Source organism: Notamacropus eugenii, chromosome 1, assembly GCF_028372415.1.
Source record: "Notamacropus eugenii isolate mMacEug1 chromosome 1, mMacEug1.pri_v2, whole genome shotgun sequence".
NCBI classification, from domain to species: Eukaryota; Metazoa; Chordata; class Mammalia; order Diprotodontia; family Macropodidae; genus Notamacropus; species Notamacropus eugenii.
In genome coordinates, this window is record NC_092872.1 from 54,380,246 (window position 1) to 54,406,288 (window position 26,043).

Below are 26,043 nucleotides of genomic sequence, written 5' to 3' on the forward strand. Positions count from 1 at the left end.
GATGTGGGAGGTAAGAGATAGTAAGGAATCCAAGATAACACCTAGGCTGTAAGCCTAAAGGACTGGGAAGATGACAGTACTGTCACGAGGAAGATTGGAAGGAGGAAAAACCAATGAGTTCAGTTTTGCACATGTTAAGGAACATCCAGTTCGAGATATATGATAAGCACTTGGAGACCCAAGACTTGAGGTCAACAGAGAGACTGTGTGTGTTCATCCTTCGTTGCCGAAGAAGACCATGCTATCAGAGAAATAATGACATGACTTGCACTTGACTTTGTGTTGAGGGAGGGAGACCTGTGCAGGTCACCAGCCTCACTTCTCCCCCAGAGCCATCTGAATCCAGTGACCAGATATTCATCATGATGACTGGAGATGACCCAGGATGAGGCAATTGGGGTTAAGTGACTTGCCCAAGGTCACTCAACTAGTGAGTGTCAAGTGTCTGAGGTGAGATTTGAACTCAGGTCCTGCTGACTCCTGCACTGGTGCTCTATCCACTGCACCACCTAGCTGCCCCAATATTTGTATTATAAGCAGAGAGATTACGGTAGGGATAAATGACCTATTTATCTATAATTTCACTTACTCAAAATTCAGACAACCAGTTTAGGTAAGCATATTCTTCATTCTAGTATTTTATTTGTTCTTCAATCAGAATTTTCCAGACAGACTCAGAAGCCCTGGGAGTAGCAGCAGCCTCCCACATCACCAGTCCTGCTTTTAGCCCAGTTCTCACAACTATCATCCACTGTGCAGAGAAGGGGCCAACCATCCCTACCAACTGCCATACACACATACAGGGCAGGCCAGCCAGTCTAGCTGACGAAGCAAAGCACCTTGTGGGAGAGATGGCAGCAGCCTGTGCCAAACTTACCAGACCATCACCTCCACCTTGGCCACCGTCTCCCCCCAAACCCTGAAGGAGATGGCCTAGGACCCAGAATCCAAGAACTATTGCAGTAGCAATGCTTCCAGCTCCCATGCCCTCAGTCATCACTCTGGGAGGCAGCTCCCTTGGAGATGCAGGCTGGCAGCTGCACTGCTTCTGCAGGGACTGCAGCCACAGCTACTAAAGATCCAGAAAAGAAAGTTCTTGTCAAGAGAATCCCTGGATCTATCAAATGGTTCAACATCATGAACTGATAGGATTTTATCAGTGGAAATAACACTAAAGAAGAGGCATTATCATCTGCTTTGCTGCCATATTCAAAGGACCAGGGAACCCTCCCATCTGACTGCAGCTAAAACCTTCCACATGTGCTATCTTCCCTATAGACTGTGAGCTTCCTGGGACCCTAGACTATCCTACTTCTCTATTTGTGTCCCCAAAGTTTAGCCCAGTGCTTTGCACATAGTAAGAGTTTAATTAAATTAGATTAATTCTTAATCTAAAAGGAAGAAATTACTAGTAACACAGTAGAAAGAACAGTGATCTGGATGAAAAAGCACTTCTTTCTGTGCCTCAACTTTCTCAACTGTAAAACGAAGGCATTAGACTAGATAATCTCTACAATTTCTTCCCATTTTAACTTGATGATTCTATGAACAATCAATACCAAATTATATTGTTATAGTACTTTTCTATTATAAAGTTATTTATATTATCTTATTTTAATTATTTTAATATTTAAATTTTACTTATTTTAATAGAAAAAACAAAAATGCTATATGTTATAAAACTAAGATTTCTCAGAAATGATTATGTAAATTTTGCTAACAAGCAAAGGAATAGGATTAATTGCCCCTATAGGACAGGACAATGAAGTGAACAAAAAAAAAAAAAAAGGAAAGAAAATCAAGTATCTAGAAAAATGTCTAGCTGCCTCCTCTTTGCTGTAATCACCAGTATAGAGAAACTGGCATTCACAGAACTGACTTGCCCAGTAAGCCTTTCACTGACAATGGCATTAAATGCAAGACTTTTTTGGGGGGGTTAAACTTTATTCTAATAAATCAACCCACCCAACATTGGAATGAAGTTAAATCTTGTAAACAACAAGGGAAAAAATGGAGGTGGGGAGAGAAGGTATAAGAGAAGTGGGGAAAAGGTAACTCAGAGGTAACTACTTTAGTCAAGAGACTGACCCAGTCTTTTTTCATTTTTCTTCTCCTCAAGAAAATTCTTACACAGAAAAAAGAATAACCATGCAACTCCCTTTTTCATTCAGAGGAGCTCTCTGATCAGGCAGCCAAGTGAAACTAGTATCAGGCTGATTTCAACAGCTAGCCCTGGACAATAATATCACACTTTAAGCCAAAAAAGCCAAAAAAAACCCCCAAAACCCAAACACCTTTTTGTTACAACATTTCTATAATTTTGGATGGCACAAGGGGGAAAATTGGCTATTCAGCTAAAACATACCAAAGCAGAACACAAGGAAAATGATTTATTGCATTTTTTATTTGATTGTGTTGTGCTCCAGGTGCAGAACTACAAAAACAAAAACTGCTGAAATATTCAAAACACAATAGGAATTGGAATGTACATGTAGACATGCCAAAGATATTAGATAATCAGCTCCTAATTCATCTAGGACAGATTCTTTTGCCTATTACTATATACAATATCTTTAAGTCCACTTTGCAGTAATGGCATCCATCATAGGACTATTTAAAAGGTGCGACTTATGAAATCCAGATTAACAGGTAGAGATAATTAATCCCAACGTATATAGCACATAAGCCATCTCTCCCAACTTCTTCCCTTTCATTTCTGCTTAAACCCTAACTAGAATGACTATTAGAAGAGAAAGATTACCAACCAAGACATAGGATTCAAGACCAAAAGTAAGTGGGAATCATGGCTGCCCTGCCTGGTCTGAATACAGGAGTATAACTTTAAAGACATTTATAAATATGTTGGTTGAGTGTTGAATTGACACAACAAAGGATAACAGTTTTCTGGGGCACAAGGTCAATATTAAAGAGTCTACACAGAAAGAAACACTCATTCAGAGAGTACTTGAAGTAACTTAGATTCTAAGACAAACATTCATCCCCAATGTACAGTTTGGCTCATTACCACCTCACATGTAATGTAGGCTACTGAAATTAAAATCAATTAAATTTGAAAAGTATTTAAGTACCTACTGTACATAAAAAACAAAAGATGAATTGGATTTGGCAAGACATTCCAGATTTAACATGCTACCTCTGGCATTTATTACTTCTGTGTTTTTGGGCAAATTATTGAATCTCTCTGGACTTTTCTTTCCTCATCTATAAAATAGGGATGTTGCCAGAAATGACCTCCAACATCAATTTTTACCAACAAGGAACTTGGACTTACTAAAGGACAGGTAAATGTGCACAGACAAGTAAATGCAAGATAATTTGAGGAAGGAGAAAGCATCACCAACTGGGAACATCAGAGAAGGCTTCAGGACAAGATACTAGATCAGCTGAGACTCAGAGAAAAAGATTCTTAGGAAAAGAGGTGAGAAAAGAGTTGTATTCTAGGCTTGGAGACAAACTGTGCAAATGCTGAAAGTCTGAGATAGAAAGTCCAAATGGAGAACCAGCTAATGGTCAGTTTAGCAATGGCCTCCGAACTGGTCTCCTTACTTCAAGTGTCTTTTAATTCACCCAGAATAACCTACTATATTATTTAGAATCAAGGGTGGGGAACCTGCAATCTCAAGGCCACATGTGGCCCTCTAAGTCCTCAAGTGCTGCCCTTTGACTGAATCCAAACTTCACAGAACAAACCTTTGTGGCCTGTGGTCTTGAGGTCGCAGGTTTCCCACCCCTGAATTTTGAGATGTATTCATTACCAAGTTCAAAATTCTTCCATGGCTCCCTATTACTTGAACTTTGTCTTTTCCCCATAGTGCAGTGTGTGTGTGTGTGTGTGTGTGTGTGTGTGTGTGTGTGTGTGTGTGTGTGTGTGTGTGTGTGTGTGTGTGTGTGTGTGTGTGTGTGTGTGTGTACGCACGTGTGTTGCTTAATAAAGGTTCACTGCATTATAACAAAGTCCAAACTCTACCACCCCTCCTGAAACTACCTTACCTTTCAAGCCTTATCTCCAATATTTCCCTACAAAATTCTATGCTCCAAACAAATGTAAACTATTCACCAGTTGCCCAAAGTGCACGTTATTTTCCTGATGCTGCATCTTTGTGCATGCTGTTCCCTCCACCTGAAATGATCTCCCACATGTTGTACCATTTGCCCCTTTAGGCACAGCTCAAATGCCACTTCGTAGAAGATGCCTTTCTTTACCCTTCCCCATCTCTCTTTTTCAGCGGGAAGTAATCTCTCATTTTTCTGAATTCTGTCAACATTTCATTTGTAACACTCAAAGAATTCTGTAGCACCTACTAAAAAAATCAGATTTGGCATCTGAATGGCAGCATTGGAGTCTCTTACCAGCTATGTGACAAAGGGAAATTCCCTGATCTCTCTGAGCCTCAGTTTCCTCAACAGTATAAAAGGAGGATAATATATTTCCTGCCTTACAAGGCTGTTAGGAGAAAGATGCCTTGTGAATCTTCAAGTGATTTCAGAAGTGTGAGTAACTGTTCTTGGAGTCACCTGTGATCTCCCCAAGTACCATAAGCTGCAGGTTCAGAGCCCATTTCTCATATATCTGTCTTTAAATGCATCACAATGTTTTGCATATAGCAAGCGCTCAATCTACTATGTGAACAAAATACTTTTAAAGAATGGCCCAAGTATAAAAAATCTCCCACAGGTTAAAGTAATGGATCTGGTTTCACCTGAAAATACACACTCTGCCCTTGACTCTTAAAACAGTGTTAGAGTTATCTTCAGATTATAATCATGTGGATTATTAAATAAATATTTATGTTTATTTATATATTAAATGGAAATGTGCTGAATGAAAATCTGAAAGTGGAACAGGAAGAGAAAGTTAATGTTTGCCAAGAACAAGGAAAGAAACATACAAAAAATGCTTGAAAACAATTTTTTAAAAATGTTTTATGACTCCTTCTTGAGTAATGGTAAATTGAACACACTATCTAACCAGTGAGAACAAGATTCTTTCTCAGTAAGCATTCTATGGCATAACATTTACATATGTCCAGGGCAGCTTGATTTTATGGAAAGGGAATTGCTGTCAGAAGACTAGAGTCATCTGCTAGCCCTGCTGATAGATCCTATGACCTAGCACAAGTCATATAATCTGTTTTTGCACCTGTACAATGAAGGGGAAATGCCTTTTAACTGTTACACTGCTGGTTCTTAAACTTTTCACTGGACAAAGTCCGCGGAGACTCTAATAGCCCAAATTCTATAATCCCTTTTCAAAACCTCCCCCCAAAGCAAACAACTAGAAATCAAGCAGTACCCACTGCTCAGATAATGGCTAAATGAAATATGGTCCATAAATGTGAAAGAATATTACTGAGCCATAAGAAATAATAAGAATCCAGAGAACTTGGGAAGATTTGTATAAACTAATACCAGAGTAAAGTAAAACAAGCAAAACCAGGAAAACAATATATACAGTAGTTTCATAATGTAACCAAAAAGAACAGTAATATCAAATTAAATTCTTTGAATTTTTAAAGATCAGCTTGTCCCTGGAAAAATAGATGAGAAAATGCTCTTTCTTCTTACTTCCTCTATGCAAGGAATGGGGAACCAATAGGTACAGAATGTAGCTTATGCTGTGAGATACAATTGATATCTTGATTGGTTTTGATGAACTACTTTTTCCTTTTAAATTCTTAAAGAGTAAATTGGCTAGGTAGGAGAGGAAAAGAGGGCTATATGCAGAAATGAATTTTTTGTGAAAAAATCAATAGCAAAGAACATTAATACTTAAAAAAAACCAACATTACATATCAGACATACTAATCTTATAGGTACCACCACCACCAAACATCTGTTTAAAGTTCTGGAACTCTAGCCACTTCTCTTTTAGTATTTCAGGGGTTCTTAAAGACCTTAGAGTATTGGCTCCAAGAGGCGGAGGAGCTTATAGTTCTGTCCATTTTTAAAGTCACCATCACCAGTTTCATTCAATAAACCTTTATCAAGCACCTATTGGGTGTACTGTGGATACAAAGACAAAAACAAAAAGGCCCTGCCCTAGAAAAGTTTACATTCTACATTAAATCACAACATTTTATTTTCCATTAACAATTACAAGCCCAAACTACCATCTCCAAACACCTATTCAGAGATCTATACTTCTGGTTTTAATTACATACCTTCCCTCCACCCTCTCCCTGGGACTGCAGAGTGAGGTAGGGAATGGATGTCCAGTCCCATTTTTTGAAAAACACTGCCTTTTATACATTTGATAAGAATTAGGTAAGGGGTGGGGGGGAGCAGACAGAAAGAAGAATTAATAAGTACTCAAAAATACAAATAATAACCAAAGGTTAATTATTCACTGATTGCTGAAAAACAGATACTTGATCTGCTGTTTTGGTCATTTTATTACTTATAAGATCTTTACGTTTGTCAGAGGGTAGATAAAGAGACGAGGTAAATTCCTATCAATCAGTTTTGAAACGTCCTAGGCATTCCAGTAAAAGGGTCATTAAGCTAAAGAGTTTGAAATTGATTCATGTTAAATGCAGTGTATTCATGAATTGCAATGACATTATACACGTTATCTCTGCTCCACTACCCCTAACAAGAAATGGCTGTTAATTTTTTTTAAATTGAGTTCTTGAATGATTGGGTTTTTTTTTCCTGAAGTGTATTATTTATGTTACTTGTAATTATTTTAACCAAACACTAGGACAGGAATTAAAAATGGCAGTTTCTCTGCAATTTCTAGTCTCAGAGAACTGCCTTAAGCACTAGGAGATTAAATGACGTACTCAGGGTCATGTGTGTCAGAGGAAGGACTTGAACCCAGGCCCTTCCAGACTATGAAACCAGCTTTCTAGCCACTCCACTACTACTGCTTCTCACAGCCAAACTCTGGCATATTTACAAACTCTTTTGAAAAAATTTCCAAAGATAAATAATTCTTTCTACATAACATAAAAAAACCATATACTAGCTTCCAGTATAAAAAGGGGGTTAATACATCTGCTCAAAAATAGCAAGGTGAAGTGCTCTAAGCACCTAAGCACCTTAAGTGAAACAAAACAAAGGTTGTGATTTCAGAAGTATTTACACTAAAGGGGCATCACTGCTATTGTAACACTGCAAGAAATTGTTAATAATAATAGCTAACACTTATGGAGGGCTTTCTATGTTATTTTGTTTGAACCTCCCAACAATCCAGTAAGAGCTGCTATTACTCCCCTGAACACCATGGGCAAGGTCACACAACTGGGAAGAGTCTGAAGCAGAATTTGAACTAGTGGCTTCCTGACTCCAGAGTCAGTACTATCCACTGCACTACCTTGCTGTCATAAACATAAAGCAAAATCTTCTGTTTCTTAGAATGTGGAAATAACTTGTTTATTTAATTTTCTCTAAAAAATACAAAGCCATATTCACTGTTATTTTTGTCTTCTTCTTTTAGTTGTTGAAAAACAAGTCTTTAAAAAAAGAACGTAGCACAGATTGAATTTGCCAGAATTTTTCTGAATGGGTTTTTTAATGTCTGTCAGTGTTCAATAATGATCACAAACTCAATATATCACATTCAAGCAAGAGATTACTATTACAATTCACAGCACAGTACAGCACTAGAAAATTCAGACTCAAGCCATACTGACCGTTGGAACTTTAAAAGATCTAGTAAAACTTAATAGTGACCATGGACAAAAAGACATCTAATCTTGCTGAGACTCACTTTCCTAATCGGTAAAACAGAGAAAATAATACTCGCACTACCTCCTTCACAGGCTCTTTGTGAGAAAAATATGCCTAGTAAACTGTAAGTCACCATATAAGTGTAAACTATTATCATTATGTACTTAGAAGACTACTAGTGTCTAAAATCAGAATATAGCTGTCTGTCTACATTACTGGCACCAAACCAACAACTCATTCTCCTAGAAAGAACCAAAGACAAGATTCAGATAATATTTGCTTCAAATGGAGTCACTGATGGAAAGGTCAGTCTAACTTGTTGAATACTGGCCTAAAGTGAAAAATGACAAATATTTCAAAGTATTCCAAAAGAAGAGTGCAGTGTGCCCTTTTGAAATTTAAAAAAAAAAAAAAAAGATTCTTTTTTTTCCCTCCCCTATTTCACCAACATTTTAAAACCATAAAGTCTTTAGACCAAGAACTAGTGTAAATTGCTTTCGTGATCCCCTGGTATAACTGGTATCCTTCTCAACACACACTAACTGCTCAATAAACTCTGCTGATTAATAATCATTTCATAGTGAAAATAGCTTTTCTAGTCTCCAAATTCTCTCTTCAATGTTTTATGAAACATGACTCTAATCCAAATAGCTAAGTCTTTATGCAAAGAAATGCAGTTGTGTTTTTTAAGGCACTACCACAGAAGTGTTTTATGGAAAATTAAAACCTACTGGTTTTTCTATTTGAAATAATTATGCTCTAAATTTGCAATGTCATTCTTCCAAAGGTCTTGAGAAACTTTCATTAATTTATCCTCAAAGTATCTTAGTAAATATAAAACAAGAATTAGTTTCTTATACATGCTTTAAAAAAGGCTTCAACAAAATAGCACTAATACATTCAACCAGAATGTCATCAACTGCAATATATTTTCCTTTCACATGTTCTTCTAACTATGCACTAGGATTATCCAGAATAAGATGTTTTAATTTTTCCAACTGTGTAACAGTTACATGATGGAATTATCATTCACTGTGCCAAACAGGAAGCCAAAAAAAAATTGGGAAGGTAAAAGAAAGGAAACAATTTGGGATTAGAGACTTAAGTATTGTGTTTTGGAACAAATTAACAAGGAGCTTTTCCTGAAGCAGATGATGTATTTCCAAAAAGTATTTCCAAGTACTTTCTGTCTCTTCCCTTCATTGCCTATTTTGGATAATACAGAAAAGATCTGAACAATTAAGGAAGCCTGACTAAACTACCTCCAGATAAATACAGTTCCAAACCTTAAAACAATAAACCCAATTCTCCTAATGTTTAAGATTATTCTTTGTTAAAATGAAAACTAAAAATTCAACACTGCCAAGCCATTGGCCTACAATTCATTCAATATAATGGGCCAAAGCACATGAAAAATTCAATTCAACCAGTATTTACTGAGTACCTACTACAGTCAAGGTGATGTAGGTGCTGGATAAGTCATGATCCTTACTCTTCAAGAGTTTACAAGAAGACATGCACACAAACAAGTATAATCCAAACGATAATGTAGTCATGTAGAAAGTACAAAAGAAAAGAATAAAAAAGCTATAGAAACGAAAAGAGGGAGATATCAGTGGGAGGAGGGAGGGAAGGAGAGGAGTAGGGAAGGAAGAAAGAACTCCACTGAGCCTCGAAGGTTAGGTAAGATTAACAGGAAGAAATGGAGCATGTGAGAAGAGGAGATTCAATGCACAGGGGCTAGAGCGAGAAAAGGCAGGGACAGGAAAACACCAGGTCAATTCGGGGAACGACAAGCAGTCCAATCTGGCTACAACACCAAGTACAAAGTTGGCTCAGAAAGTCAGACTGGAGCTTAGATAGTAAATGGACCTGAATGCCAAGCAAAGGAATCTGCGCTTTCCTGTTGGCAATGGGAAGTTACTGAGGTTTCTAAACAGGGGAATCACGTGACCAGAGCTAAGCATTAAGCACTCACGCAGTGGTACAAAGAATGGACTAGAGAAATGAGACGAGTTTGGAGACTACTACCACAGTCCAGTGAAGAGGTCACAAGAGCCTGAACTAGGGCTGCAGAGCAGTAGAAGGGAATAAGTATTCACGTAGTGTCTACTTACGTGCTAGGCACTTTACAAATATCTCATTTGATCTTCACAACCACCTGAAAGATGGATGCTCTTATTTTCTCCATTTTACAATTGACAAAGCTAAGGCAAACATAATGGATTTGCCCAGGGTCACACAGCTAGTATTTGAGGCTGGATTTGAATTTAAGTCTTCTTGACTCCAGACTCAACGTTGTATCTGTACCACCTACCTGCCTAGAAAGAAGGATATTTTTTGGTGATGGAATCAAAAAGATTCAGCAATCAAATGGATATTGGGACAACAAAGGAGAAGGTCAGAAATCATAGTGCCAAAAACTTAGAGATGGAAAAGTCACCTACTTCATTTCCCACATTTTATAGGTGAGAAGTTAAGGGATTTGCTTATAATCACACTGCCAGTGAGTGACAAGATGTAGGGTTCAAAGCCAGCTATTTGCTCACAATTGTACTGAGCAGGTTTTTGAACCTGAGTGACTGATGTCCATTAGCAGAAACAGCAAAGTTAAGTGGGAAAGCTTTTTAAGCAGAAAAGGTTTTTTGGGGGGAATGGATGGATTCTAGTTTGGACATGCTGAATTTGGGGTTCAAAGTGGAAAACAAGATGTAAAATCAATGCCAATTAGTAATCATGTATTAAGTATTTACCATGTGTCAGCAGTGTACTAGGTACTAAGGATACAAAGATAAAAATGGGGCTCTTCCCCTTGAGAGTCCTAATTCTATAGTGAGGAAGCAAATGGAAGTGTGAGTCTGGTGCTCAGGAGAGAGGGGGGTGCTCAAAAGTTTTAATGTGGTTTTTAAAATGCCTAATTTTCCAGTTAGCTATTCCTTTAAAAAGTATTATACCTAGACTTTTCAAATGTTCACTAAGTAATTATTTCAAAAGCACTATTTATAAAGTCATTTTTCATTATCCTTGATCTCTATTCAAGATTTGTAACAAAATATCCAAAACTGCACAATTATAAGCTGCTTACCAGAAGGTAAGATGATTATTATTTTCACAGAATTTTCCTGAACCTGTGATTTCATTGCTTTGGAAACTCTCAGGTGAAGAAACTTCCTCAGCAACATCCAGTCTTAGCAGCCTGAAGGCTTTCCCCGTTACTCAGTATGCAGTCAGCATGTTTCCGATATGGTACTCAAACCACATCCTCTTGGTTTGGAGGCTGGCTGTCTAACCACTACAACTTGCTGCTTTTCACCTCAAATCTATTCATATTTATATGCAAATTATACACTTGCGCACGAGTCTAAGCTGACTTTATTTTGATTAATTTCAGGACTGCCACTCATGAAAAAAGTGCTCCCCAAAGCTATGTAACTCCAAGAAAAGAAGGGCAGCTTCTCTCATTTGGAAGAGGCTCTGCTTACTAGATCTTGACACTCACCAGGATCCCACCCATCAATCCCACCAAAGTCTGTGCTGAATGACTGTCATGGAAGTGTTCTGCATGGTTACGTATGTGTGACCTATATCGAACTGCTTGCTTTCTCAATGACAGTGAGTGGGGCAGGGGGGAAGGGAGAGTATATGGAACTCAAAGCTTTAAAAATGAATGTTACAAATTGTTTTTGCATGCAACTAGGAAATAAGATGTACAGGCAATGGGGTACAGAAATCTACATTGCCCTACAGGAAAATAGAGGGCAGGGGGATGGAAGAAGGGGGGGGTGAGAGAAGGGAGGACAGACTGGGGGAAGGAGTATGGAGTGCACATTGTCCTGGGGTAGGCAGTGGGGAGAGATGGGAAGAAAATATGGAATTCAAATTCTTGTGGAAATGAATGTTGAAAACTGAAAAATAAATAAATTATATATATTTTTAAAAGTTTGTGTTGAAATTCAGCTCATAAATTTCTGTCTTGCCTGATGTCAGTTATTCTGGTAAACTAATTTGGAGGTGTTGCATTTTTATATTTTTAACAAATAGACACAAAATCCACTGAAACTCTTCATTTGAAAGATTTTTAAACATGTTGGAAAATTCTATTTCCATGTGTTTTAAGTATACATATGTGAGTTCATATAGGTGACACACATATCATTTTCAGCAATAAAATCACATAACAATGGAAACATTTCCAAACATCCATTTCCAAAATGTCCATAGCATAAATTTCTTCTAAAAAATTGTTACTTTCTCACTCAGTGTTAAAACATCACCTGATCTCCAAGATATACAGAGAAATAAAACAAACATATAATACCAAAAGTATTCCCCCAATGAATATGCAATCAAAAGACATACACAAACCACTGAAAAGAAGAGTTGCAAACTGTTAACAACTATGTTAAAGATTGTTCCAAATCACTAGTAATAAATAATTTTTTTAAAAACTAGTAAAAAAATTTTAAAACTAGTTAAGAAAATAAAAAAAATTCTGAAGTTTCAACTCACATCCACACAATTGATGATGATGTCAAATGATGGAAATACGATGATAAATGATGGAAGGGTTGTGTAGAGGCAAACACAGTAAAAGACAAGTAGAACAGTGAATGAATCCAACCATTCTGAACAATTTGGAATTACAGCGACAGTTAATAAAATGTCATGACTTTTGACCCAAAGACCCCAGTGGTAGATATATACCACAAGGAAGTTAAAGATACAAAGAAAGGTCCAATATATACCAAAAGAGTTATGGCAGTACTTTTTGCAGTAGCAACAAATTAGAAATAAAGTAGATGCCCATCAACTGGGGAATGGTTAAACAAGTTGTGATACACAAATGTAACATATTGCTGTGCCATAAGAGACAAATATAAAAACTACAAAGATATAGGAAAAGACTTTTATGAACTAATACAAAAATGAAATAAGCAGAATCAAGAAAACAATATACACATGGCTCCAAAAATGTAAGTGGAAAGGAAAAATCTGAAAGAATGCTATATAATTATTATGACCACGCTTAACCCCAGATGCATCTCCCTACCTTCTGTGCAAAGACAGGTGACTATTATTATGGATTTATACATAAGCTATTAGACTCTATTAATGTATTAATCTTGCTGAACTCTTTTTCCTTTCTTTTTATTCTTTTTTTATAAAGGATAACTCTATGGATTGAAGAAAAGGAAAGGCTGTACTAGGGGGGAGGAATGATATAAAAAACAAAAAATAACAACAAAAAAAGAAATCTAAGTCATTTTACCTTGAAAGGCAAGTTACTGGGTATTTGAAAATATCAGTAATATATTATTTATAGACACTGGTCATCAAACCTGGGACATTCATCTTTTTGTAAAAGAAAGATACATGTAGCATCTTTAAGTATGACAATTCCTTTACATATTTTGCCAAGGGGTAACTGGAGACATTCTGTATGGAGAAAATACTGGCATAAATATTCTTTGAGGGATAAAGGTTTGTGGGTTTTTTGTTTGTTACTGTAGCCCAGTGAGTCATCCCATGGCCTTTTGGAAGTACACACCAAAGCCTCTGATTCGGAGGCCATGGACTGAGAAAACCATTCGTAGAAGAATGGGAAGGTATATACGGAAGAGGGAGTAGTATTTGTCAAATGAATATTACATGGTAAAATATCTGCATTTTTTCCAATATTTGAGTCTAGAATTCTGCAGATGCTCTCATAGTATACTATATAACTCTTCTCATGTCTTTTTCTAGATACTTGTTTTATTTTTCCTGTGGCTTATTTCATGAATTTGAAGATTCAGACAAATGTGGAGATGTTGAAACCACACAAGTGAATCTCTCAAATACTTAAATGTATCTGTGATCATATCAATTCTGAAGTTTCCTCCAATAACCAATCAGTAAGCACTGATTAAGTACCTATTATGTGTCAGACATTATACTAAATGCTACCAACACAAAGACAAAAATAAAACATGTTCTGCCCTCTAAGAGCATACATTTTGTTAATGGAAATAATATGTACATAAATATGTAACACAGAACACACATATATACGTGAAAAATAATTTGAGGGCAGAGGACACTAGGAGCTGGGGAGATCCGGAAAGACTTCATGTTGGATCAAAGGATCAAAATATCTTGTAGAAGTCACTATCTGAATCAATTATTGAAAGAAATAAAAGATTTTAAGCAAGAGGCAGAGATGAAGAGGGAGTACATTAAAAGCATGGGGCAACCAGTGTAAAGGTGTATGGATGGAAGATTGAATTTCATGTACGAGAAACAGCAAGAAGTCTAGTCTATCTAAACCACAGAATGAAAAAAGAGAAGTGATCTATGTGATGCTGCAAAGATAGACTGGCCATAGGTGCCAAATGGAATTTATATTTGATTTGAGAGTCAACTCGGAGTCACTAAAATTTACTGTGAAGAGGAGTGGGGTCAGGCCTGGCTTTAGGAAAAGCATTTTGGCAGCTGTGCTAAGAATAGATTGGAGAGGGAAGAGACTTGAGACTATTCTAAAAACCTTGCTGGGAGATGACAAGGGCCTGATATAGGGTAATGACTATGATGTTAGTAAAGAGAAAGAGAAAGTCCTCAGAGATATGGAGACATCAACAAGATTTAGGTATCGATTGGTTATGTGGGCTTAAGCAATCCTGAAGAAGTGAGATTGTAAACCCTGAATGACTAGATGAATGGTAGTGTCCTTTATAGAAATATGGAAGTTTAGAGGATTTACTTTTGGAGAAAGATAATGATAATAGCAATGTAAATCCCAACCCATTTATGCCTACTCATCATGTGGGTCTCACTCTATCCCACCAAAAATATAAAAGGGAGGGAAGAGCTCCTGTTAACTAGTCACTGCCCTAGAGTTGGCTAACAGGAACCTCTTGCATCTACGAAGTGATGTGGAGGAAGAATTTCCCTCAAAAGTACCTACACAGCTGCTGCGCGTGCCTATGTAATTTTTAGGGGCTTATAAGCTACCCAGCACCCAAAATTACAGGTCTTTCAACTATTCACAGCTACAGATTACAACATTTATCACTTAGGTAAGTTTCACAGTCATAATCTCTGACTTGGAAAGGACTTTCCATTGCAATGACCATTTCCAATGATCTACCTCAGAAGCTAACATTTAGTCCAACTTGAAGAATTTCCTCTACAACATCCCTGACATCCAGTTATAAAGTCTCTGAAATCCTCCAGGGGAGAGGAACCAGCTTTGAGACCATAAGTAAACTTCGGTAAATATAAACGAGAAAAATCCCAAACACTGAAAAAAAAAGAATGAGGAAGAAAGAGGTAACCTATTTAACAAAAAAACATTTCAACAATATCTTTTATCCTTTTCCCTTCCAAAAGAAAAAGGCTAGAAATAGCAAATGTGTTCTCTGGGTTTCAAGTCATGGAAAGCTAGGAGTAAAAAGAATAAAAATTAACACACTTAAGTCTACAATGAATAACCCATCACCTTTGTCTTTATTATTTAAAAATTTTCCAAGTTATCACACCCTTAAAACTTAAAATCATCAATATTATAAAATCTCACAGGAGATATTAGGGCTATTAAATGTTCGCTACTATACAACATGCCCTGCCCATTCTATGGACCTTCCGCGGAAGCTTTCAGTACAAAACAGCAGCTAGAACACATGTCCCAGTAGTCCAAGCACTAACCCAAGACAGGACAGCTGGGCTCAATTTTTGTTTTGATTCTAAAAATTATGAAAAACAGAAGCACCCCACCAAAAATGTGACCAGAGCAATGCCAACTCAAGAAAAAAATCAACTCTCCCTTCTAAGTTGTTAAACATTCTCTAGAAATACATAAAAATTAACATCAAGCATTTTGACTCAAACTGACGAACAGGTACTTATTCAAATAATTTCTTTCTGCCAAAGACAATCTTCTTTAGAGTATAGTGAACTCTCTCCTACCATCCTTTTTTCTTCAAAAACTCCTTAAAATATCTAAATTTTTTTCCCTCTTATTTATAGTATCATACTTTTCCTTGAGAAATTAATTACAAATACAGGAGTTTAGATAATGGGAAAGGTTATTGCCATTGGTAACAAAATTTTTAGAAAACCACAAAATTTTCTAATGAAAATTCATGCAATCAACAAGAAAAACCAATCTAATAAAAGCAGGCAAGGAACATATTAATTCAACATTTTATAAGGTTTAACAGATTTAAAAATAGAAAAAAGCCCTGAGTTTCTTCTCCACAATTATTTTGTTAGCTATTGACTCTAAATGTATCAGTATTAAGACTGCTTTTGGAGTCTAAAGAAAAGAACTGCCTGTAATACTACTTGATTTTAATACTGCTACTTAAGTGTGGTCTCCCTCAAAAAAAATTTTTATTGACTTTTTAGCACTGAATAGCATTCTTTATTGCCTCTATACTTTAGTCCCTGCCTAGACCAAAACACTGTTTATCTACCATTTGCCAAGGGTTATGACTATAGCAAGGAGCAATACCCAACATTCCTAAAAGCTGAAAAAAAATGGTTCAGCCAAAAGAGTTATCTATAATCCTAACACAAAGAAGGGTCCCAACTCCTATCAAAAGAATCATGGAAGGGGGCAGTCAGGAGGACAGAGCAAAGACAGAAGAAGATTGACTGTCACTGGGTGGTGGACTCTGCTGCATTATCCATACTTGGTTCTGGATCCTAGTCCCAAAGTGAGGAGGAGCAAAAACACACTAGAGTGTGTGGCTGCAGGGGAGCAGGGACCCTGGTCACAGTTCCAGGGCAGGAAATAGTGCTTATGGTTGCTTACAGACCAGAGCACAGGCCAGGAGTACATTGACTACATCTCTCTTTAGATACCACCTTTGAAAAACTGAAAATTTACAGACCTCTCCCAGAGCTACCTCTGAAAATAGCAACATGAAAAACCTAAAGCTTGGGACAGTAGTCCTTCCACTCCAGGAGCAGAGCAGACTTTTAACATAAAATTAAAAGTCAAGAAATAGGCTGAAAAAAAAGAGCAAACAACAAAAACAAAAGAACCTGACCATAGAAAGTTACTAAGATGACAGGAAAGGGCAAAACACAAAGTCAGAAGAAGACAACAGAGTCAAAACAGCTACAAGCAAAGCCTCAAAGAAAAATATGAATTGGCCTCAGTCCTCCAAAACATAATTCCTGAAAGAACTCAAAAAGATTTTTAAAAATCAAAGAAGTAGAGGAAAAATTGAGAAAAGAAATGAGAATGATGCAAGAAAATCATGAAAAAAAAGTCAATACTTGAAAAAGGAGGGACAAAAAAATACTAAAGAAAATAACACCTTAAAAAACAGAATAGGACAAATGGTAAAAAGAGGCACAAAAATCCACTAAAGAGAACTCCTTAAAAAGCAGAATTGGCCAAATGGGAAAACATGTACAAAAATTCCTTGGACAGAAGAACTCTTTAAAAAGTTGAATTGGCCAAAAGGAAAAGGAGGTAAAAAAGCTCACTGAAGAAAGTAATTCCTTACAAATTAAAATTGAACAACTAAAAACCATGACTCCATGAGACATCAAGAAACAATATGATAAAGTCAAAAGAAGGAAAAAAAATAGAAGAAAATGTGAACTATCTCACTGGAAAACAAAACAACTGATCTGGAAAACAGATCCAGGAAAGATAATTTAAGAATTTTTGGAGTTACCTGAAAGCCATGATCAAAAAAGAGTCTAGAGATAGTTCAAGAAACTATCAAGGAAAACTGCCCTGAGATCCTAGAATCAGAGGGCAAGATAGAAATTAAAAGAATCCACCAGTCATCTACTGAAAGAGATCCCAAAAGGAAGACTTTCAGGAACTTTATAGCCAAATTCCAGAGCTCCCAGGTCAAGGAAGAAAATATTACAAGCAGCCAAAAAGAAACAATTCAAATACCATGGAACCACAGTCAAGACAACACAGGATTTAGCAGCTTCTACATAAAAGGACTAGAGGACCTGGGATATGATGTTCGGGAAGGCAAAGGAGTTTGGATCAGAATCAAGAATCACCTACCCAGAAAAAATGAGTATAACCCTTTGGGGGGGAAATGGATATTTAATGCAATAGAGGATTTTTAAGCATTCCCAATGAAAAGACCAGAGCTGAACAGAAAATATGACTTTCAAATATGACTTGAGAAGGATAAAAAGATAAGCAGGAGATTCAATAAAGTTAAACTGTTTACATTCCTACATGGGAAGATGGTATTTAGAACTCCTAGGAACTTTATCATCATCAACACAGTTAGAAATAGTTTACATAGACAAAGGGCATGGATATGAATTGACTATGATGGGATGATGTCTGAAAAAACTAAAATTAAGGAGTGAGAAAGAGGAATACACTAGGAGAAGGGAGATGTAGAATGGGGTAAATTATCTCACATAAAAGAGGCATCAAAGAGTTTCAGTGGAAAGGAAGATGAAGGGGGTTTGCAGACAAAGCTTGAAGCTAACTCTCATCAGAATTGGTTCAAAGAGGGAATACCATATCCACTCAATTGGATACATAAATCCATGTTACGCTACAGAGAATTAAGACAGAAAAGTGAAAAGAGAAGGTGGCAGGGAGAGGAGAGGTACTGAGAGAAAGTGGACTGGGAGAGGTGACTATCAGAAGCAAAACACTTGAGGAGGAACAGGGTGAAAGGAGAGAAAAAGAGAAGCATAAATGGGAAAAAATAGGATGGTGGGAAATACATAGTAATCGTAACTGTGAAAAAAAATTATACAGTAAATTTCTCTGATAAAGATCTTATTTCTCAAATATATAGAAAACTGCGTCAAATTTATAAGAATACAAATAAGGGGAAGGGGAAGGAGCATGAGGAAATGACAAGAAAAACAAAATGTTAATAAACTTTTAACAAATACATTTGCTAAAATTTATAAGTTATCAAATGAAATTTTCTTAACTATTAAATAAATCTGTAGTCATCTGATCAGTAGTCAATGACATGTACTGCCATTTGACCAGACTTTATAAATTAATCAGCCACACATGCTTCATATTTTTGAAATCTCACTAGAAAGGATTGGTTTTTAAAAAGCAATATTTTTTAATATTTGTTTTTCCTTTGACTCAATCCGATAGACCAGGTAAGCTCTAAAGTTCCTTCTGACTCTAAAGTTCTGTCAAGGTATTATTCTGCCTTGACTGCTTGTAGAACAGGAGTGTTGGGTAAAATAACTGCCAAGTAAAGAGCAGATCCAAGATGCAAACCTCAAAATGATGGTTTTGGAAAGGGAAGCAAGCTGCAATGGAAATGGCAATGACCTTGGAATCAAGAGCCTTTTACCAGCCATGTGACCATGGTCAAGTCACTTTAATCTTGTGGTTTCCTAATCTTATTATTCCTAACACTTTTATTAGCTACCTCAACAAGGTGTAAGGATTGATATTTTTAAACCACTACTACATAAATAAATACCAGCTACTCTTCACTTTCTCTGTGATTATAAGACTAGATGACAATTATTTCATCCATCCAACTCAAAGATCATTCTTTTTTTCCTTTCAGCTTTAATGGATTCTTGGATTATAGGAAGGGAATGACAAGAACAAGTCATTTGAAAAAAAAGCTGGTAAAGTTTTGCTTCTGCCTCCACATCATGGGGAAAAAAAGTCGAGCTTAGTGAACTAAATTTCCTTTTTTTTTTTTTAATTAATTTTTAACATTTATTTTCACACAATTTTGGGTTACAAATTTTCTCCCCTTTTATCCCCTCCCCCCCCCAAACCCAAGCTTTCTAATTGCCCCTGTGACCTATCTGCTCTCTCCTCTATCCTCCCTCCCTGCCCTTGTCTCCGTCTTCTCTTTTGTCCTGTAGGACCAGATAGCTTTCTTGACCCCTTAACCTGTATTTCTTGTTACCCAGTGGTAAGAACATTACTTTTGGTCCTAACACTTTGAGTTCCAACTTCTTTAGCTCCCTCCCTCTCCACCCCTTCCCCTTGAAAGACAGGCAATTCAATATAGGCCATATCTGTTTAGTTTTGCAAATGATTTCCATACTAGTTGTGTTGTATAGGACTAACTATATTTCCCTCCATCCTATCCTGTCCCCCTTTACTTCTATTTTCTTATGGTCCTTTCCCTCCCCATGAGTGTCGACCTCGTATTGCATTCTCCTCCCCATGCCCTCCCCTCTATCCTCCCCCCCACCCTGCTTGTGCCCCTGTCCCCCACTCTCCTGTATTATGAGATAGGTTTTCCTATCAAAGTGAACTAAATTTCTAAAACTGCAACATGGTCAGTATATACCTAGATGGTCAACCAAAATCAAAGTCTGATTATGAGTGTCCTAAAGGGCTTCATAATTCACAGAATTATCATTAACCTCCAATTTTTGATGAAATCTGAATTAATGAAAGATAGCCTCTGAGGAAGCAGCCACTGCTACAATCTCCCAACAAATTTGGTCACTACCAGCCTTCAAATTTTCAATTCTACCAGAAGGCAAAAGATGTGAGGCACCTGTGCCAGAATGAAGGGAATGAAAAATATATTGGCTGTCATATTTTATATCCTCCCCATATTTCATATGTCTCCCTTTTCAAAAGTCTCATAGCACTATGTCTGGATAACTTCTTTTCCCTTCTTTGTACAATTTGTATAACAGTTATTTGTATACATGTCTGATCTCTTTTATTATATTTAATCTCCTTGAAATCTTTGTAATTCTCAGTGTTTAGTATAGTGACTGGCAAATACTTCAGTAATTCATTACTGTAATCTCATCAGATCACCTTCACCAACAAAAATTACAAACTAAGATGTGATTTTTAAGCAGTGCAATGGCTAAAAAGTTCATCATCATGTGGTTCACCTGGTAATGAACCTCTCTGAACTTAGCTAGGCTGGTCTTTGGACAACAGATATACCATCAAATAATGTGCCCATAATTGAAGTCTTTCAACTGGGTAAAATTTGCCTCACAGGACAACTCTTAAGAACCCAAAATCACCTTTATGCCATGAAGAAGGTAAGGCTTCAATCTTGCACATAGTAGATGTTTATAAGATATTCACTGAATTGATTTCATTGTTTTACCAACCCCCTAAATAGCAATTCAAAGTTTTCTCACTTGACCAATAAGGGAAGACCAGGAGACTTTTAAATGAACATAATTTAAGGACCTAAAAGTCAGTAAGATGAAACTTGGCTCAAAGTATTTTCTAGCTACTAAATGAGTACATGTGATATAAAGAAATCAAATAAGGTAAATAAGGAAGTTCTAAAACCAGAAAAAGAACCTAAGACGTAGGAAAATTTTATTGGAGTATTTGATAATAAAAATAGCTGACATTTATATTTTGTTTTAAGGCATGCAAAGCAGATTAGACACATTAACTCATCCAAGCCTTACTACAACCCTGTAAGGTAATGTTATGGGTGTTGTTATCCTCAAAAGGTTAAATGACTTGCCCTTGGTCACACAGCTAGTAAGTGTTAGAAGTAGTATTTGAACTGGGGATTTCCTGACTCCAACTCAGCATTCTACCTTATGTTGTCCCCCATATACCAAGATTTCCCATAACACTGCAATTTAATGATCTATATAAGAAATATTTTCATAAGTACAAACTGAAGCCCATCCACATTCTTAAGTTATATGGCACAGTCAATGGTTAAAGATCACACAATTATATAGAAACCAAAGACAAAGATATTGTCAAGTCCACATGGCAAAGAGAAAAGGCTGCAAAATAGAAACACTATCAGCACTATGGCAGAGACGACCAACATGGTAAATGTGGAATTGATACGTGTCACTTCTCAGCTATACCTTCAGTCCAAAAAGAAATACTAACACAGATGACCTTCAAATGCAGATATATGTCATTTAATAACAATGAAATTAATAGATATTTTCAGGATGTAAAAAGGCAACAGAAGACAAAAATGGCATATCAATGCACTATTGTTGGAATTATGAATTGATCTGACCATTCTGGAACATAATCTATAACTATTCTAGAAAGGGTACTAAACTTTATATACCATCAGATCCAGGGAAATCCCTATTAGATGTGTAACACAAGGAGATCAAAGACAGAAAGATCTTAATGTGGACAAAAATGTATTTTCTATGGTAACAAGAAAAAAATTGAAACAAAGTGGGTGCCCATCAATTAAGCAACAGCAGAATGAATTGTAGTATGTAAATGTAACATTATTTGCCCCAGAAGAAATGACAGCTATAAAGATTACAGAGGAAGTCTTGTCTAAATAAACTGAGGTAGAACAAAATAAGCAGAAAAAAGAGAACTATCTCTGGGCAAAGTTCACAAGAGTATAAAGAAAAACCTGAAAGACATTAGTAATCTCTGATTAGTGGGGGGCTCTCATAGGTCATAGATCAGGAGCTGAAAAGAGCCACAGAAGCCTATGTCTATTTTACAGATGAGGAAAATGAGGACACAAGAGATTATGACTTACTCAAGGTCGTTCAGATAGTATGCATAAGAGGTAGGTTCTCTGATCACCTTCCAACATATGAAATGGGGCACAAGGCCAAGGTATTGCTTTGTTATGCCTAAATATATTTTTTTGTTTCAAGGAGGGCTTTGGGGTGGCGTGGTGTCATTTAGAAGTGACAACATAAAGATTTTTTTTTTAAGTAGGCTCCACACCTTCCTAGGCTACGCTCAAAGAACCATGAGATAGATAGCTATATTGTCATGTGTGTACAGTATGTTTCAGACAATAGATATCATAAATATTGTGTTTTTATAGGTAAGGCTGACTTATAAACATCATTACAGTAAGTAAATAGTATTCTGAATAGTTGATATTACATTTTATCTTTAAAAGGATTTCTGCTTAAATTGTGAATATACTTTAATGCCCAATTTAATGCTGATGTATATACAAGAAGCCACCAAAGTATAAAATCCTATCAGAACCACATTTAGGAACTTGTCATTACCCTATAGTTTACAAAACAGTGGGTACAGATAGCCTTCTAATAAAACATATTACTATAAACTAGGTCACATAAGGACCATGATCTTGTGCCATATACATAAATGCAAATATGTATCTGAAAATGATGAGCCTTAAGCTGCGAAAAGGATGGTAACTTAAGAATCACTTTAGACAAGAACTTGTAACAATGTGTAGTTTTCAACTAATGTTGAAAAGCAGACAATGTTTAATGAGAGGTTTTTAAAAAATAAGAAGAATCCTTAAGGTAAACTAAAAATTTAATTACGTCTATCACTATCAAAATCTTAAGAGATTTTTCTGATAGAATCATTCAAATCCCACATCTGCCACTTCCTATCTGTGTGATCATGGTCAGATCACTTTACTGCTCAGTGCCTCAGTATCCTCATCTATATATTAGGTAATAGCACTTGTACAACCTACCTACCTCACAGGTCTGCTATGAGCTAAGTGCGTTGCAAACCTTAAGAGCCTATATACATGTTATTATTATTGATGACTAGTTTAGTCATGGGGAAAAACAATTATGTGGCCTTAGTTTCCCTAGTTGTAAAAGAAAGGGTTAGAATAGATGAGATTGGGCAAGTAATTTAAACTCTCTGGGCCTCAGTTTCCTCATCTATAAAATAAGGGAGTCACTCTAGATGGTCTCTGAGGTTCCTTCCAGCTCTGGATCTACAATATGCCATGATTATCTCTTGTTGGAAAGAAGCCCTGTGAGGAGGCCCTGAGTTGAAGAGAAGAGGAAGGAGTGACAGGCAGGAGGAGGCATCCCACCCAGCAGTAGCAACATCACTGCAGGCTGTGGCTGCCAAGCCAAAAGGCTGCTTGCTGACTGTACAGAGCCCTTGAGCTTCCTGCCTGGTAGCTCAGGCAGAGGGAGTTTGCCTGAGGTTCCAGAGGTAGCTGGTTCAAACTCAGCCTTTCCTTCCAACGCTAATCATCTGTTAATTTGTGCATTTAGTAATTAAATAGTTCAAAGGAGTATAGGCAGAAAATCAATTGGAGGTAGGGAAAAATAATTCTACTTTTCTTGGCTCTAAATAAAAAACCCCATTATTTAGAAAAATTCCTAACCACACATTTTAAAATAACTGTTCAAAACTAGAAGCTACTAATATGTCCTTCGCAGTTACAGGATTTTATAGGTCCTTATGTATTACCTCAACCCCCCTCCCCCAAAAACCCAGCTATAAGTTCAGGTTTTTGATTAAGGTTGGCCCCTCTAACTTTATGTCCAAGATTGCTCTAGGCTAAAGTTGATAAAATTATCCTTACTAGATCTAGAAGATATTTTACCGTATTTGTGGGAGAGTGACACAAAAACAAAATTTTAAAGGGGGGGAGGGGGAAAAAGATTCAAAGAAATATGATCAGAGATAAAGGACACTACAGTGTGGAAGGGGAAAAAACCCTCCCAACGCTATTATCTTTGTCCATACATTTCAAGATTGCCCAATATTTAATGTAAACAGATATACTAGTGACATTATTTGTTCATGATGGAAAATCAAAAAGATAAATTTTCAGATGAAATAAAAACACATGGGAGGCACATAGTCAAGGACATACAAACAATTACCTAAATCAGAGAAATGTTGGATTATATTACCTGTTCTGCACCATAAACCGTAGCAAATTGAACAAACTCTTCTATACGGACAAAACCATCCCCATCTCTGTCTAGGGCATCAAACACAGCTCTGAGGCGAGGGCCATCTTCCTGACACCCGGAAGGCTCATTTGGAATTGGTTCAGTCTGGTTGAAATCAGAGGGTTGGCCCAGGTTATTCTGAACTATATCTAATTTCAGATCACACAAAGTGGAAGTAGTGAAAGAGGGAAAGAAGTTTATTTCATTACTAATTTGGTAACTATGATTTAAATCCTCCGCACTTAACGAAACACTTTTCTGGCATCTTCCGGGCACATAATCCTCTGGCTCTTTAGTCCAGGAAAAAACTGGATCAAGTCCTGAGAGCTGGGTTTTGGTGTCCGGGGGAGCAGCCTGGTCCATGCCTAAGTAAAAATCTCTTTGATCCTGAAGAATGTTATCCCTTTCTCCAAGGCGGTTTTCCGTACATGATTCCTGCTCCCTAAATTCCATGCTCAATTGTAAATCCTGCGGAGGTGACCGAGGTGGGCCCAATTCCAGAGCATAGAGGTCCTCCTGCTCCTGCTCGTCAGAACCTGTTAACCGGTCGGAGACTTCGGGATCCTGCCCCAAGGTAAGAGCTGTATTAAAATCCTCTTCAGACGAATCGTTAACCACACCTAGCAAAGACATCTGCTTGTCACTGACAGATAAATCCCGGTCGGGGTCCGCGACAGGAGTATGGGTCTCTTGGTCCAAAAGACAGAGGTCCGGATTTTCTAACCGATACAAATAGTTGATGGGTCCTTCAGAAAATAAGTCCTGGCGGAGCTTCACCTCCCCCAAAACTTGCTGGAAAGCCACAGACCCCTTTTCCTGCAGAACAGGCCCTAAAAGCACCGAGGGCTGCGGGGGGGTCTCTGGAGGAAGCAGCACCAGATCGGGACCAGGCACCTGCCCCCGGGATTCCTCCGACACTTTCTCCAGGTCCATGAGGAAGTATTTCCCTTTCTGCTCCGGGAACAGGTCCCCGAACGTCAGCAGGGAGTCCGACGTGGTCCCGGCCGATGCGGACAGAGTCACGAATAAATCCGGCTCCATTTTCATGGGAAGGAGACTGGCCGGGGAGGCCAACGACGGCGAAGCAGCCCCCACCCCGCCCCCACCCCTCAGGGCCGAGGCCGGGCTGCGGCCCGCGACGGCGGGGCTGCGCGGCGGGTGATTCCCTGCGGCTCGGGCCGCAGACAAAAGAGCTCCTCAGACACCGCGGGAGGAGGAGGAGGAGGAGGAGGAGGAGGACGGGCGGCGGCCGCCGAGAGCATCACTGCATCCGTGCGGGCGCCGCTGCCCTGCGGGCACCCCCAGACCCTCCAGCGCCCGGACCAGGCGAAGCCGCGGCTGGGGCCGTCGGGCCCCCGCATCCATCTTGACCACCGACGCCCCTCATCTCTCCGCACACACCGGGAGCGGCGGGGGGGGCCCCATGGCGGCTGGGAAGAGGCCCACGACGAGGGGAGGGAGGGATGGGGTCGCGCTGGGGAGCGGTGGGGGGGCCCGCGAGCCTAAGGAGAGAGCCCACCGCCCTGGCCGCTCTGTTCTCGGGTTCGATCCCCGAAGCTGAGGGGGCGGAGGGTAGCCTGAAGAGTCGGGAGGCAGCTGAGCTCGAGCCCTTAGCCCCGCCCCTTCTCCCGGCCGCGTGGCGTCAACACGTTCATGAGCGTCTGGATTGGCCCCGCCCCCTCCGAGATGACTATAAAAGAGCGGCGCGGCGGTCTGACTAGGCCCCGCTGCGGCGGG

General features: G+C 38.1%; 1 protein-coding gene across 3 annotated transcripts in view; it reads right to left on the bottom strand.

The window, feature by feature from the left end:
• Positions 1–25,353, bottom strand: part of RAB11FIP3 (RAB11 family interacting protein 3) — a 153,915-nt gene extending 128,562 nt beyond the window's left edge. For all 3 annotated transcript variants that reach the window (XM_072601714.1, XM_072601706.1, XM_072601720.1), the window contains exon 1: positions 24,265–25,353. In XM_072601714.1, the coding sequence (XP_072457815.1) occupies positions 24,265–25,353 (1,089 nt within the window). The remainder of the gene's footprint in view (positions 1–24,264) is intronic.
• Between the last annotated feature and the right edge of the window lie 690 nt (positions 25,354–26,043).